This window comes from Lepidochelys kempii, chromosome 10 (genome assembly GCF_965140285.1).
Source record: "Lepidochelys kempii isolate rLepKem1 chromosome 10, rLepKem1.hap1, whole genome shotgun sequence".
NCBI classification, from domain to species: domain Eukaryota; kingdom Metazoa; phylum Chordata; order Testudines; family Cheloniidae; genus Lepidochelys; species Lepidochelys kempii.
In genome coordinates, this window is record NC_136389.1 from 73,881,543 (window position 1) to 73,896,499 (window position 14,957).

At 38.8% G+C, this 14,957-nt stretch overlaps 1 protein-coding gene across 8 annotated transcripts in view; it reads left to right on the top strand.

Annotated features, from left to right (window-relative positions):
• The window catches only part of MCTP2 (multiple C2 and transmembrane domain containing 2), a 161,587-nt gene that overhangs the window by 66,299 nt on the left and 80,331 nt on the right, over window positions 1-14,957 (top strand). For 7 of the 8 annotated variants that reach the window (XM_073304233.2, XM_073304239.2, XM_073304236.2 and 4 more), the window contains 4 exons: window positions 2,185-2,349; window positions 4,077-4,207; window positions 13,189-13,375; window positions 14,594-14,687. In XM_073304233.2, the coding sequence (XP_073160334.2) occupies window positions 2,185-2,349; window positions 4,077-4,207; window positions 13,189-13,375; window positions 14,594-14,687 (577 nt within the window). Of the gene's footprint in view, window positions 1-2,184; window positions 2,350-4,076; window positions 4,208-13,188; window positions 13,376-14,593; window positions 14,688-14,957 lie in introns of those variants that run through there. The other variant, XM_073304243.2, reaches the window with a different exon arrangement.

Sequence of the window (14,957 nt, forward strand, 5' to 3'; positions counted from 1 at the left end):
CTTTAAACCCATGGAAATGATCCACGGTCTGATCCAAACGCTCCCACAGAGGAGTAGACCCCATGTGCCAGCCACCTGCATTGTGGTAGGTAGAGCAGCTTCCTGAGAGCTATTGTTCCCACCCCCGGAGATGCAGAACTGGAACAGGCCAAGAAGCAGATTTTGACTGTTCAAGCCTCCTACTCTTACTCAGGGCTGGTGGCAAAGCAAACATTTAGTCCTTATGAAGTCATGCAAGGGGTCTTATGTGGCCCTTTGCCCTCTATTGAATGTTGCCCTGAGGACTTACATACTGGTTAGGAGGACCATAGACCTGGATTGCTACCATAAAACACTGGACTGATCAAAACCAGAAGGATCCCTATGAGAGGACTCACCAAATTTGATTTTAAAATTATGTGATGATAACTTTCTTTGTTGCTGAGCCTGGAGACTCTAGCTAAGTGGAGATTTCAGTTTAAAACAAAATGTACTGTGGATAATAAAGTTACTCTGTCTGTTTTTTGTGAACTAGCTTCAAAAACCTCTTCCTCCTCCAAGGAAGGGAGGGAAAATCCTTGGACCTAAAGCAGCAAGTACATCACATCAAACATGACTGTGTTAAATACTAAAATGTTCAAAGTACGACTGAGATAGATAAAGGCTTTGATGGGAAGTGGATATTTCCCAGGGACATTACAAGCAATAATCCAGATGTTATGGTGTAATGCAACGAGTGTCCATGGATAGATTGGGAGCTCAAGCCAAGCAGCGCCTGCTGTAGGCCTTAGCCCTCCACTCCCATGCTGTTCTGCCATATGGAAGCAATCTCTAGGCCCCTTTAATAGCCAGCTTTGGATTCCATTTTCACAGGGCTCGTAGAGCTAAGTGGAGCTGTTTTATGGACAAGTTAGATAGAAGCCTTTCCAAGATAAACATCCAATTCAAAATTAGGACATACCAAGCCACAAAATTATTTTAGGGCATATTTCATGGAAGCACTGCCATTTTTCTTAAGCAATTGCCAGACTGTAGGATGCCCTTTGATCCCTTGTGGACATTACTCCCTTTTTTATAAAAAGGATTTTGAAATAGTTGCAGTGTTTAGGGAGGAATATATCTGCCGGGACTTTGAAGTATGTCCATGGGAACAGTCATGCTTTAGCTTTTTGGCCTACAAGATGAACTTAAAAAAAAAATTGCACTGCAGCTGGATTTATGAATCAAAATCTCATTTTCTTTTTAAAGGTAGGAATTTGCATCCAGTGTGCCAGGAAAGCCAAACAGTGTGTTTTAAATAGAAGTATATTAATATGCATGTGGGATTCAAACATTTGGGTATTTTAACCAGTAAAAAGGAAGTTAAAACTTGTGTATGTGCCTCCCATGATTTAAGAATTTTGTTTCTGGATAATTCTTCATTAAAATGTTGTTCCCAGGCCTGAAGTGCTCTTGAAATCTTTTTATTTAGTAACACCATATCTTACTTGTTTTTAAAGCTAAAGTGTTCTGTTTTCATGTGACTAGTGAAATCTCCTCCTCCCTTTTGGACTCACCAGTCTGTCATGATTGAAGCACAGAAGCATGGCATGTTAAAAATTGTTGCATGGCAACCAAATATGGCATGACTTACAGTGAGAAGAAGGGTATAGCCTTAAGTTTCCAGATCTCTCTGCTACTCCCGCCTGAAAAAGGTCCATTTACTCATTTCCACTTCCCATAAAATATTGCCAGTGCTATACTGTTATGTGCCATTACATGATGAAATCAGAAAGTTAATAAATATGTTGTAATTGCCATATAACCACCAGATAAAAGTCGTCATGTTTCAGCGGGCATCAGTATTTTTGATTCACAAGCTCAAATTCTGGTAACATAAACACTAAAGACTAGTAAACAAAGACCAAGAGGTGCAGAATGGGAAAGAAAGGTGGTCTGGTGGTTAGTTGGAGCACCAACTTGGGAATCAGGAAATTCATGGTCAATTCCCATCCCTGACACACTTCCTGTGTGACCTTGGGCAAATCACTTAGTGTGTCTGTGTCTCAGCTCTCCAGCTATAAAAAGGGGGGTAGCTGTACTTCTGCACTTCCACAGATGATGTGAAGATGCAGTAGAGATTGTCGCACTTGGAGTGAGGAAGGCCATATAAGTACCTAAGAGGTGTATCCAATAGCGTCTTCATGAAGTCAATTTGTTTTTCAGTCAAGTTTCATACGAAATATCCGACTGTCTGAATACATGCGAAAGAACGAAATATGGAATGGAATTGTGACGATCACTTTATTGGAAGGGAAGAATATCCCAGGAGGGAGCATGATACAGATTTTTGTCCTGTTAAAACTGGGAGATCAAAAATATAAAAGTAAGGTAAGTATTAACAACTTCTATAAGTGTGCAAGGTAGGGCAAATAAGGGGTCTGTTTTTTTCTTTACACCATTGGAACTCTTTCTTCAGTGGACTGGTTCCTGATTTATAGCAGTGTAAGCGAGACCAAAATGAGGTTCAAGGAGTTTAGATTTTTTTGTCCCTTTTCCTCATATGTGCATTTAATTGCAGAATAGGAAATAGAGACTATGGTGTGTGTGTGTGTTTATATATAAAATATACACTTCACAGTGATGGATTCGCAACACTAATATAAAATGAAATAGGATTCATGCATAACACATAGTTTTGTTCTCTGCCAATACAGAAGTCATGTTGTAATGTTAAGTGTGCTGTATAGGGCAGACCCTAAAAACTGTGCATTGACATTTTAAAAACATTCATTGACTTTTAAAGAATATACATATTTAATATTAAAAAAGAACCCTTGAAATTTCCAGTGTTGCTTCCCAGAGTTAGTTCTTCATTCTGTTCTTCATAGAGCTGGGCCAGAGTTCATGTTTACTTGTACCCCATGCAGCTTCCCTGGAGCCCACAGATTGAATGGAGTTCCAGTGGCTGGGCATTTCACCATTTCATTCTAAAGATGGGGGAAATGCAATTAAAAACAAAACAACAAAACCCTCTTAATGCAAACAAATGAGCTAGATATTCTAGACTGGGTTATAGGACCTGATAATTCTAGAAACAAGCCCTGAAGATCTGACTACAGAGGTTCCACAAAATGTGGTCATCCTGTGGTTGTTTTTCAAAAATATATAAATAATTCTAACCAAAGAGGAACAGAACATGATGCTATTTCATTAGAAAAGTAGTTTTTTAAAAAAAAAAATGAATAGATTACTTAATCTTTATAGTTAAGATGCCTTATCTCCATCTAAGATGCACTTTTATGTTTACTTTTAATGCAATAATAAATATTAAAATTGAAAATGTTTCACATCCGTTTATGGGGATTACTTAATTTACCCTTGTTCAATCACACAACACACAAAAGCAGACAAGAGGAGGGAGACCATAGCAGTGGTACAGGTAATCCAATATCCTGTCTCTTGTAATGGTCAATGCACATATAGAAGAATCACTGGTGTACTTCCAATATAATCTAATGTACTGTGCATTGCAAGAGATATTAAGGTCCTCATCCTGCATACACTCATGTTCCTGAGTAAATTTATGGATATGAATGGTCTCACTGAACTCAATGGAACTATTTGCATGCATAAAGTTACTTGTGTGTATAAATATTTGCATGATGAGGTCCTAACTGCTCATTCCTGCCTCTGCTAAGGTCCCTCTCTTTTAACATAAAAGAATGAACACCTGGGACCTGATTCTGATCTCATTCAAAACTGTTCAACCTCACTGACTTCCAAGGGCTTGCCCCTGATTTATGCCAATGTAAGTGACATTGATCCAGGCCGCTGGTCTATTTAAACTGGAAATGGTGGTTCAACTTCCCTATATGTGCATTTCTCCCGCCACACATTCACATCATACTTTTCTATTTATCATTATGGGGAACAAAACACTTTTAAGAGAAATGCAGATCTGCATGATAGGCTGCAGAGCCTTGCTGGGGATGCTCCTCTTGGTACTTGATGCTCAAACATCTGGCCTTGCTCATGTAGATGAAATTGATGTATACATAACTGTGGAAATAAGTGCCATTTAAGAAAAGTAAATATTATAACTGCATGTTTTCTAGACACTGTGTAAGAGTGCAAATCCTCAGTGGAGGGAACAGTTTGATTTTCACTACTTCTCTGACAGGAAGGATATGTTGGACATTGAGGTCTGGGGAGAGGATAACAAAAAGCGTGAGGAGCTTTTGGGAATGTAAGTTTTTAAAGTGTACATGATGATGTGATGGTACTTTTAAAATTCAATGTTAACAATGTAACCTGCACTGTACTGTCCAGAGTAGCATAATACTTTGTTTTACATTATTCTGACAGCACCCAGATGCTGCTTTGAGGGGAACAATATAAATACCTACATGTGTTGTGTTCTAACATAACATGCTGGTTACTTGAGCAGAGGTTGTGACTCACATAAGTCTATAATTTCATTCTGTTTCACAAATTCATTGTAGTCTGACCTGTTGGGTAGTCAAGTCTGTCCTGTGGCCAACACAGGATTTTTTCCCTACTGAATAGACCCTAAGACTTTTCCCAATTCTGCTTTAAATTTCAGAAGTGATGGGGCTGGCATCACCTTTGCTGATGAGATTTTTTTTCTTTTAAGGATTAGTTTTTGAGTTTTTTATGTTTTCATAATAGGGAAGTGTGTGTCCTATCTCTTTGTCCTCTCCTTTCCCTCCCATCAAGTCACATTCTGTTTGTATTAGACTAGAGGTCTCATTATCTTTTGTAACCCTTGTCATACATTCCTTCTTATTGCCTTCTCCTTTGACCTTACTATGTCACTACTCCGTCCCTCATCCTGAAATTGGATTGACACAGACAGACACTTGTAGCTGCGTGGAGCCCCACATGGGCCTGCCTGTGCATATCCAATTCCAAGATCAGTGTCTTAGCGTATAAGTTCAGGTGAGCAGCAGACATTGCTGATTTGGCTGACTTAATGTACCCTCTCTAAACACACACACACACCATACATCATTTGAAAACTTACTATGTCTACTTTAAGATGAGGTATGATGTGAAGGTATCAAGTGATGCCATTACTGTAGAAACGGGGATAAACAATGACACCATCAACATGTTAAAATGACCATTTTGAAATATTTGTATTCGTTTGTTAGTTTAATGACCGCAAAGCATCGCAACAATAATCTTAAGGTTAAAATAAAATCTAATAATAAATGTGTACAGGTATCATTGAAATGTAATAGCGCTGGTGACGTGTCTAGTCTACATCATTATCCTCATATGCTTCATCACTATGATCTCTGTCAAGAGTATGTGGGTTACCACAATCTTCTTTGCATTCTGTGGCGGGAAGATTGTTCTGAAAACAGACACAGTTCATTGTGCAGTGACTCCTTCTTGTATAATTACAAATAAGGTCTTGTAGAAGTTCGCATGCCACCGGGCCCTTGAAGAATACAGAAAGTACTTCATCCACATTTTTCCATCCATGTTGCAATGGTGAACCAATCTCTGGTTTTCCCATGTGCAAAGACATCCAAATCTTTGTTTTTCAAGATGCTTTTTTGACATGCTCGTCAAAACTATCCTCACATGGTGAGAATTTGGCCAGTGACTTGTCCTTTTTTTGATGGTTAGATTGAGGCGCAAGCAGTTTAGGTCTCTGTTTGTTTTCCTGCACTGGTCATTCAGTACTGCTACCAACTTAATTGCCGCAGAAATTGTAGCTTGCCTATCACTCTCTTCCATCTGGCAAGATCTCTGAAGCGATAAGCTCTATTTGTTGCGACAACATTTAACAGATTTTTTCCCAATACCAAATAGGAGTGACATGGAGTCACATCATTTTAATTCGTAACCAGCAGGAAATATGTTGCAGAGTCAGGAGTGAGTCTATCAAAAATTGTATGTACAGGTTTGAGGTGACACTTATCAATTGTGCTGATAACATCTGGATTGAAATAGACACACTTATCTATGTGTTCCATTTCTTGAAAGTAGTGAACAGCAAGGACCAAAACATCTATATCAGTTGACCTAATTACTAAGGTTCCTTTGACCCTCCCCAAGAACCCCAAAAGCCATATCGGTGCATACAGCATGCAGAAGCATCCTTGTGTCCGCTTCCTCTTGAGTACAAGTCTTGGGCTTCTATAACACCTCTGCTGGTGATGGACTTTGCTCCTTCATCTTTGGGAAAAGCCTCCAGCAAGAAGGACGTTTGTGTAGAGTGTGCCTCTACACTTTCAGGTGCATTTTGAACCATCTCCTCACAGTTAAATTTGACAAGTGGCTGCTTGCTGGATGCCATGTTCAGAAACTTTTTTCCATGGAGGCACAGAGCATCCTCCAATCACCTGGTATTCCTTGCATCCAACCTTAGATCCTGACTGGCCCTGTCTTTCTACAGTTTCACAGAGCTACTGTTGTCATATCTGTCAAAGACTTCAGTTACAGAAATAGCTTTGTTAAATCCATTAAGGACCTGCCTCAAATACTCAGCAGCCAATTCATAGTACGTGTGGAATTTATCTCCAGCCATCATTTCTGTGACAGCCATGGCATCTCTGATGTACACTGTGGTTTCTTTGTTGAATGCTATTAGCTCATGGATTCTTTCACATTGAACTTCCAGCTGATGCCTGAATTCAGCTTTCTCTGTTCTTCTCATTGTTCCCTCAGCGTGGAAGATGGACATAGGCACAGGTCCTATTGGATGACTAAAACCAGTTGCCATTGAAATACCATCTCTGCATCTTGCTAAAGACAGGGCTCTGTGAGAAAACAATTTCTGGACTGATAGCTGCTGTGATTGTCCCTCCCTTGCCAGACTTAAATTTGGTGGTCTTGGGCATGTCAGCAAATATTTTTATGTCAGATTTCTTGGCTCGGTTAAAGAAGTTACGTATCCCATCAGAATCAAGTGCACCTCTCACAAGTCAGTATGTTGCAAAATGTTGATATTTGCCATTTTTGCCACATGCTAATTTGCTTCATCATTGCTGGGGGAAAAAAAACTTGCCCATGTAAAACCAATAAAAAATTTGTAATACATTGTCCTTTGGTAGCTTTGACCTATAAACACCACGTTAAGGCATTGAAATTACCTTAAATGGTAAAAATTGTAGTCACAGTCCTGTTGCAGTGTTTCTGGAACTGTGCAAAAGACTTTCTCATTTCGGGTACCATTGTGTCGCCTCACCTATGGGCTTGTGGCACTACCTGACAGCTCCACATTATACATACACTCACATCATATATCATTTAAAAGCTTATTTTATGTATGTTGGGCGGGTACATTAAACTAAAAAAATGTGGCCCTTTTTGGAGCGTTGCTGCATACTTCTTTCTTTGTGGCAGGGACCCTGGCTTTAATTGTGTTAAATTTAGCGTGCTTTGGGGGCATTCATTGGATAATAACTAGTAGGAATAGTCTACTGCTTCATGCATTCAAATAATTTGCAACTCTTCACCAAATGCAATGATGTCCTCTGGCCATACAAATATTTGTGGTTTCCCAGAACAGGAAATGCTTTCTGCTGAATACTTTTGCTTATCACATGGACAAATGTTTGCAGAAGAATCTGGTTCTCTCTTTCTTTAAAAGAATACATGCTCATTACTTTTGATATTTTCTATTCCTAGTTAGGCCCCAAATGCTAGTACATTTCCCATCTGGCCTCAGTTCCCTTAATGTTGAAAGGATTCATCTTGGTTTTCTTTTAGCATAGAGAGGAAAAAAGACTTAAGTAGTTTTTCAGCAGGTGGAGTTCACCATTTGTTGTGGCAAGAATTAATCGGTGAATTGGTTATTTTTGCAAAACAATAGCATTATAAAATTTTTTGGCATTTAAAAAAAAAGTGTCTGTATGGTCGAGACCTTTTTTAGGTTATTTTTTTTTTTTTTTTACTATTTACCGAAAAAAAAAATCTTGTCTTCCCAAGTTCAGGGAAATACTCTCCATAGCAACACAATGTACAGGAAATGTAGAGACAGCATTTACAATTGAGAGTCTAGAAAGGGTGTTCCAAATATAGGGGAGCACTGTTTTTGGATGTATAATACAAGCCTTGTTCTCTCAGTGTAGAAACACCTAACACTCAGTAAATAATTTTTTTTTTTTGTGAACAGTTCATGTGTAGTTCTAATCTGAAAAGCAGTTCTGCAAAACATAGCATTGTTGTTTTGTCTCAATGATTCACATGCCATTCTGTGTTCTTCCTGGCACTTGTATCATCACCATAATAAAGAAAAGATTCTATGGATACAGTTGTACCCTGAGTTGTACCTGTGCAACCTCCCTTGTCTCCAAATTCTGTTCTCTCCACTGTGCAACCCAAATATTTTCAGCGAAACTGCACAGTTGTGAACAAGGGCAGAATCTGGCTTTGCAACTGGAACTTAGTTAACAACCCTTAAGCAAGCTAGAATAGAATCCCCTTTGCTCTCCCAGAGCCCTATTGGCTGTGCTGTGCTTGTAGGAGCTAAACAATTAAAGTAAAATGTGCTTTAACACGGAAGCCGCCTGATCTGACTAGACACGTGGTGAAATCCTGAACCCACTGAATTCAATGCTAAAACTTCCATTGATTTCCACAGAGCCAGGATTTAACTCGGAGCAGTTCCCTTCATTAAGAAAGTGTCATTTTTACATGGCCCCTCTTCTAGACATAACTGGATTTTCAGGCAAACTGCTACTCTCGATTGTAGGCGCTGTGGCTCCAATTGAGTCAGTAAGATGGTAGCCGTATCATAACATAAAAGGGTAGGGCATAGCTGGGCTTCCAATTTTCTTCTCCTGTCTTTCCTGCTGAGTTCTTATCTTCCTTTCATAAGATACAAACATTGAGCATGCAGCCAGTACAGAGCGGTTCTGTGTCCTGAACTGTAGATATTAGAATGTGTATGATAAGTAGTATACTATGCCTTCCATACAAAAGTCATGTTATTGCTAGGGCCTCAGACTTTTGTCCACTTCTGAGCTGGTCAGCGGGCTATCTCATACCAGTCATTCTGTCAAGAAAATGGCCCTTTGATAATTTTTTTTCTATATGTAGTAAGATAATCTCAGGGTCTTGGTCAAATTACATGTTGGGTTATTAGATTCTGCCTGCCTAATTCCCCTGGCATTTCCAATCAGTTTATAAAATGAGGAGGAAAACTGTGTCCAAAGTGTTGTGTAGTTCAGCTGCCACAACACAACACCGAGGTGGCTGATTTCAGTGCAGGTGAAATGATCCTTCTATTTAGTCTGCATAGAACCATTAGTACCATTTGTTCAGCGTTATTTATATCCATCAGAATAAAAGGCAAACTTTAAGCAGAAGACAATGTTGATGGGTTAATAAATGAAGATGTTAAAGTTTGCAGAATCTGTTTAGGCTGAATGAAATTGTTTATGCGAAATTCGAAGAGAATGTTTCCGCGTTAAGGAATACACTTTGAGAGAGACACTGTAAAATGTTGATTTTACACAAATTTAGTTTTAGAAATAGATTTTAGGAAAATTGCTAGACTTAAGGAAAGATCATTATAAGCCATTAAATAAGAGTGCGTGTGTGACATCTTTATGAGGGATGCCTCTGGCAAATACCAGTAGTATCTCTGCACCAAGAAACAATCCAATTATACAGCAGCGCAGTAGGTTGTCGTAAGGCTGTGAGAGCTGGACCAAAACCCTGGATTTGAGCTCCACCAAGCTATAAGAAGAGTTTGGAGTCAAAATACCTATCTTTAGAGTGGGTGACACCAAAACCCTATATCCAAACACTCCTGGCCTTTGTGGAGTTTTGAAATCCCTATCCAAATATTAAGACTCATATTTTTAATCCTGTTTTCTTTTATTGACTACAATCTAATCAAGTGCTGAGTTGGCTCTAGTATAAAATATTAATATAAATTGCGGTGGTGAGTAAGAGGTTAAGATCAATTGAAGTGAGTAAAAATCTAATGTGTCTGCTTGTTACAATAAAAACAAACAAACAAACGACCCCTCTCCCCCAAATTAGCACTGAACTCAAATGATAAAACTGCAAAATTACTGGAAACAAAAAAGGGGCAAGGAACTGAATGATGCGTAAGTATGCAGACTACAAATGGGCTAACAGGGCAGTCTTTAATACAAGTTAAAATATATTACAACCAGAAAACCTTCATGAGTGACCTGGGGGTGGGAAAAAGCATCAAGAGAAATGGGATATATGTATATAATGTGCAGTGTTGGGTGTGTGTTTGTGTGGCCACCTTGGCCAACATACCAGGGATTGAATCAGTGACCTCCAGAACTAAACACTTGAATTTCTACAGCTGGAATTAAAGCTGGAGTCTGTAACAAACTCTGATTCTGTGTGGGTAGGGAACAGAGGGGGTATGCATAACACAATGTGACCAGTAGGTTACATCTGTATCGCTACCTAACATGTACAGGTGTACTAATATAGGGGGGAAAGGATTAGACAGTAGGTTTTAGAGAGGTGATTAGAGCCAAATACTGAACTAAGAACTGGGGAAATGTAAATTGGGGGAAGAAGGTGAGTAAAAACCTGAGATTGCCACTACACAGAAATGTTATATTAGGAATTTAGCTCAAGGGGGTATTTTGGTCTCCTAAAAGCATAAATAAATTTGTGGGTTTAGTCGTTTACTCTCATGTGGCGCTTCATACTAGGCTTGTATACTGCTGCCCATCATGGTGGTATCTGAACTCCTTCGACATAAAATCAATAGTAATAGCGAAGTTCCACTCACATGTGTAACAGTAAGAGAGAAGAAAAATGGTTTCCAGAGTGCAAGGGAAGTGCTGTGAAAGTAAGTGAACCATAGTAGCAGTAGTCGAGAGCTGGTTGCTGGTGTAGAAATTACTACATTCATCTGTTAAACTCAATTCTTGATTAATTTTTCACGACAGTTTTTTGCAGTGTTATCAATTAAATTAAATGACTCAAATGAATCAGATTAACTGCACTAATTCTCTAAGAGTTTTGCCTTTTGCCAGTGCAGATGTGGAGTCTGTTTGCAATTTCCTAAGGAAAAACTGTACCACTTATAGACAAGGCATACTAGCAACTTGAGTGAACACAGATGTTTTGAGTCAGTTACTTTCCATGGAAATCAAAAACGAGTTGAGGAAACAATGCTTACACTCCTTCTCCTGCTGGTTTCCCCTCCACATCTGCATCCCTCACCTCACCCTTACACTCAATCTTCTCTTTGACCTTTTGTTGATATTAATTTTTTTAATGGGTGAAAACAGTCAGTCTTACCCAAAACAAACTGGAGTTAAATATAAGTCTACTTTTAGGACACAGATTTTTGATGAAATTATGTCTGTGTAGGAGGGACACCTTTCTCTCAAATAATTGCCTTCCTCCTCCCCCACCCACCTACTCTTATTATACATAACACCTAAAGTTATGATGACTAAAAGAGATTGGAGAAAAAGCTATTTTTTCTGAGTTTTTCTCAGTTTTGCTTTGTGTATTGTGCAACATTCTGCACACAGTTACCAGTATTGAATGAAAGCTGAAGTTGAACTTATTTAGGAGAGGAGTTAGGCAAAGGTGATACTGATCTCCTGGATTAAAGTGATAAGAGTTTGAGGAAAATGTCTTTTTATTTCTCCTCCCCCACCTCCTCACCTTCCAGGACTGAAGGTGTAGCAAGGAACACTAAATGCAATCTCTTGCAGTGGGAACATGGGTTGAAATTGGCCTTTGTATAGTACGTGGAACTTCGGTGCTCTTTTCTTGGTTATCTTGTTTCCTCTTCCATAGCACTTGAGTGCAATCAATAAGAATAAACTTACAACTAGTTGTGTATTTAACCTGTGCACTACATAGAGCTCACAGAGAGTGAGAGGCATGTCCATTGATTCCAATAGTTAGAATCTTACACAAATAAACACTTTCTAATGCAGAGCAAGTGAATGGCTTACACTCTCATCACACCAGTGACTTTTACTTCTTAGGTTAGATTTTGTGTGTGTGTTAATTTAAAGGTTTTTGGGAGGTTTTTCCAAACATTTACAGAAAATAGGCTGTTAAAAAGCAGAAAGCATGCAATTTATAGCAGAGGGGTACAAACCGCTCCAGCTCTACAGCTGGAATGGGATCAATCAGGAGCAGTGCATGCACCATTTACCCAGAAGAAACCCACCTAGGGGACCCCTGTGGAATTTTTGCCTATTAAGACAACACCTTAACAAGTTTTGTTTAAATAAAAACTTGTCGGCAGGCATTAAGTGGAGTGAGAACTCTCTCTATCATCCATCCCACATCCGCTGGAGAAATGTGACTCCCCGTATACCATGGAAATAAAGCTTCTCCTTCCTTGCTTTTTTTTTTTTTTTTTTTTAACCACAAACTTTTGTTCAGCTTATTTTTAAATGCCAAACCTAATAGAGCTTCCTGAAAGTTCCACTCCATTTACTGGACTTCCACATAGAAGGCAGTTAGCTGCACTAGGTGTATAGACTTTGTCACATTTGACCATTTGCTTTTAGGCTTTCCAGCAAACTCTCTCTTCTTACCCCAACCTGGTCTCTTGCCTTGTTGTCTCTCATTAATGTGCGCTTTCTTTTTTCTTTTTTTTCCAAAAGTGTCAGAGACTATAACAATGTGCATTATGAGCTGGCAGCTTACCTGCAAGCCACACTGCCCCTCTGGGAAATATAACAATACAATGAAAGCCTAGATCTAGTTAGGTTTGTAAAGGAGATCAGGGCATACAGTACAATGTAGCATAAAATGAAGTCTGCCTTAAATGAAGCTGGTATTTTAGACACAACATTTTGACTTTGTATTTCCACTCAGATTATAATAATTTTACCTTTTTAGAAATCAGAAGACATTGGGGTTTTGTGGGAGAGGAGAGCAGAGTTGGATTTAAAACCTCACCACTACAGAGGCTGCAGTGCTAACTTTCAATCCCTATGCAAGTACAAGGAAACCAGAAATGAAACTGACAAGAAACAAAGTGAAACTAACTAGCTTTTCTCATTCCTCCCTGCTTCCCCATTTCCCCCACCTTGACCAAATAGCCCAAATGGTGAAAAGTAAATTAGATATCTAAACTTAGTTCATTTGTACCTTTTGATCCTTAATGATAGGTAAAAAAAAATTCTTATTTTTAAAAGTGTACGTGTTGGGGTTTATTTGTCCCATTAAAGTAATCCTCTTTATTATTAATTCATGACAATGTTATTCTAGGTGTAAAGTGGATATTACTGCACTACCTAGCAAGCAGACCAATGTTCTAGAACTGCCAGTGGAGAAGCATCTGGGGTCTCTGCTTATGCTAATTGCTGTTACCCCCTGTTCAGGAGTGTCTATCTCTGATTTGTGTGTCTGCCCCTTGGGAGACCCCAGTGAAAGGAAACAGATTTCCCAGCGCTATGTGAGTTTTTGTTTTGTTTCTACTTTATTAAAAAAATACTGAAAATTGTATCAAAAGAAGATCTGTCCCAGTCGTAATAACACCACTTCTAATGGAAAAAGGTATCACACACCATAATTATGTTTAGTGTGACAAGTGAATAGACAGAGCAGTTAGCCTCTAGCAATTTGGCTGTTTGCATTTGGCAGTTTTTAAACTTAACAGTTCCCTTTTGAAAACTTGAATTACATTAAGATGTTATCTTAGGAAATGAGGAGACTATGAATGTTTAAAAAATCATAATGAGAGAGAGAAAGTAGTATTTAGAATTCTTTTCTCATTGTGGCGATGTGCTCTGGTCTGTTCACTTTGGGAAGATAAAGCCTGATTCTAATATTTAGTACTTTCTGTACTAAATCATAGATCTTAAAGTGCTGCACAGGATAGATAAACATTATTACCCCCATTTTATAGACAGGGAAACTGAGGCACAAAGGGTTTAAGTGATTGAGTTAATGATAGAGCTGTGAATGGTGCCCAGATCCTTGACTCTGAATTCAGTACTCTAGCCATGGGCTTATGGTGCCTCTCTAAATATATCTTATACTTAGTTTTGGAATAATGCTATTTTAATATTCAGGTATGTGCTTATTTCCTTTGAATCTCCTTGCCTAAATTAACCATTTAACTCCTGTAAACTGAAGATTACATATAAATTAAAAATAAATGATAAACAGACAGTTTACATGCTGGGATGAACAGTGTAAGTGTGTTGCAATGGGATGAGGATTGGTAGAGTTGTGTGAGTGAGTATCTGATAGTGAAACATTGAGCAGTGGGGATAGGGACCAAAATTAAGGGCTAGTCTACACTAAAGCTATAAGTCGATCCAAGTTACACTACTTCAGTTATGGAAATCATGTAATTGAAGTCGACGTAACTTGGATCGACTTACAGTGGTGTTCCCACCTCTGTGTTGACGGGAGACACTCTCCCGTCTACTTACCTTATGCTTCTCGGGGAGCTGGAGTACAGAGGTCGATAGGCTAGCGCTCTGCCATTGACTGAGCAGGTCTTCACTAGACCCACTAAATCGACACTGCTACATTGATTGAAGCAGTGCTGATTTAGCCATGAGTATAGACATGCCCTAAGACTTATGGTTTTCTAGTAGTCTGTCAAAATCTGTCTCACTAAATTATTATTTTTAAAAAAGTCTCTATTCACTATTTTTTCCAGTGTATAAAGAACTCCCTTCAGGACATGAAGGACATAGGCTTCTTACAGGTCAAAGTTTTAAAGGCAGTCAACCTGTTGGCAGCAGATTTTTCAGGTATTAATTGTCTTCCTTCTTTTTATTTTGGGTCTTTTCTGTTGTGTTTTGATACCATGTTAATGTTTTTGAGGTGTAGTGCATGTTAGTGAATCCCTCACTTATGCCATGAGTCTAGCAAGGCAAAGTAAAACTTGTGTATCACCCACTTGTTAAAGCATTAAAGGTAAAATGCATGCCTGGGAACTGGGGTCCCACAAGCCCTATGCATCACTTAAGTCTCCAGTGTGGGGCTTATTTGGGACTTAAGTGGTGAACAGGTTTTATGGG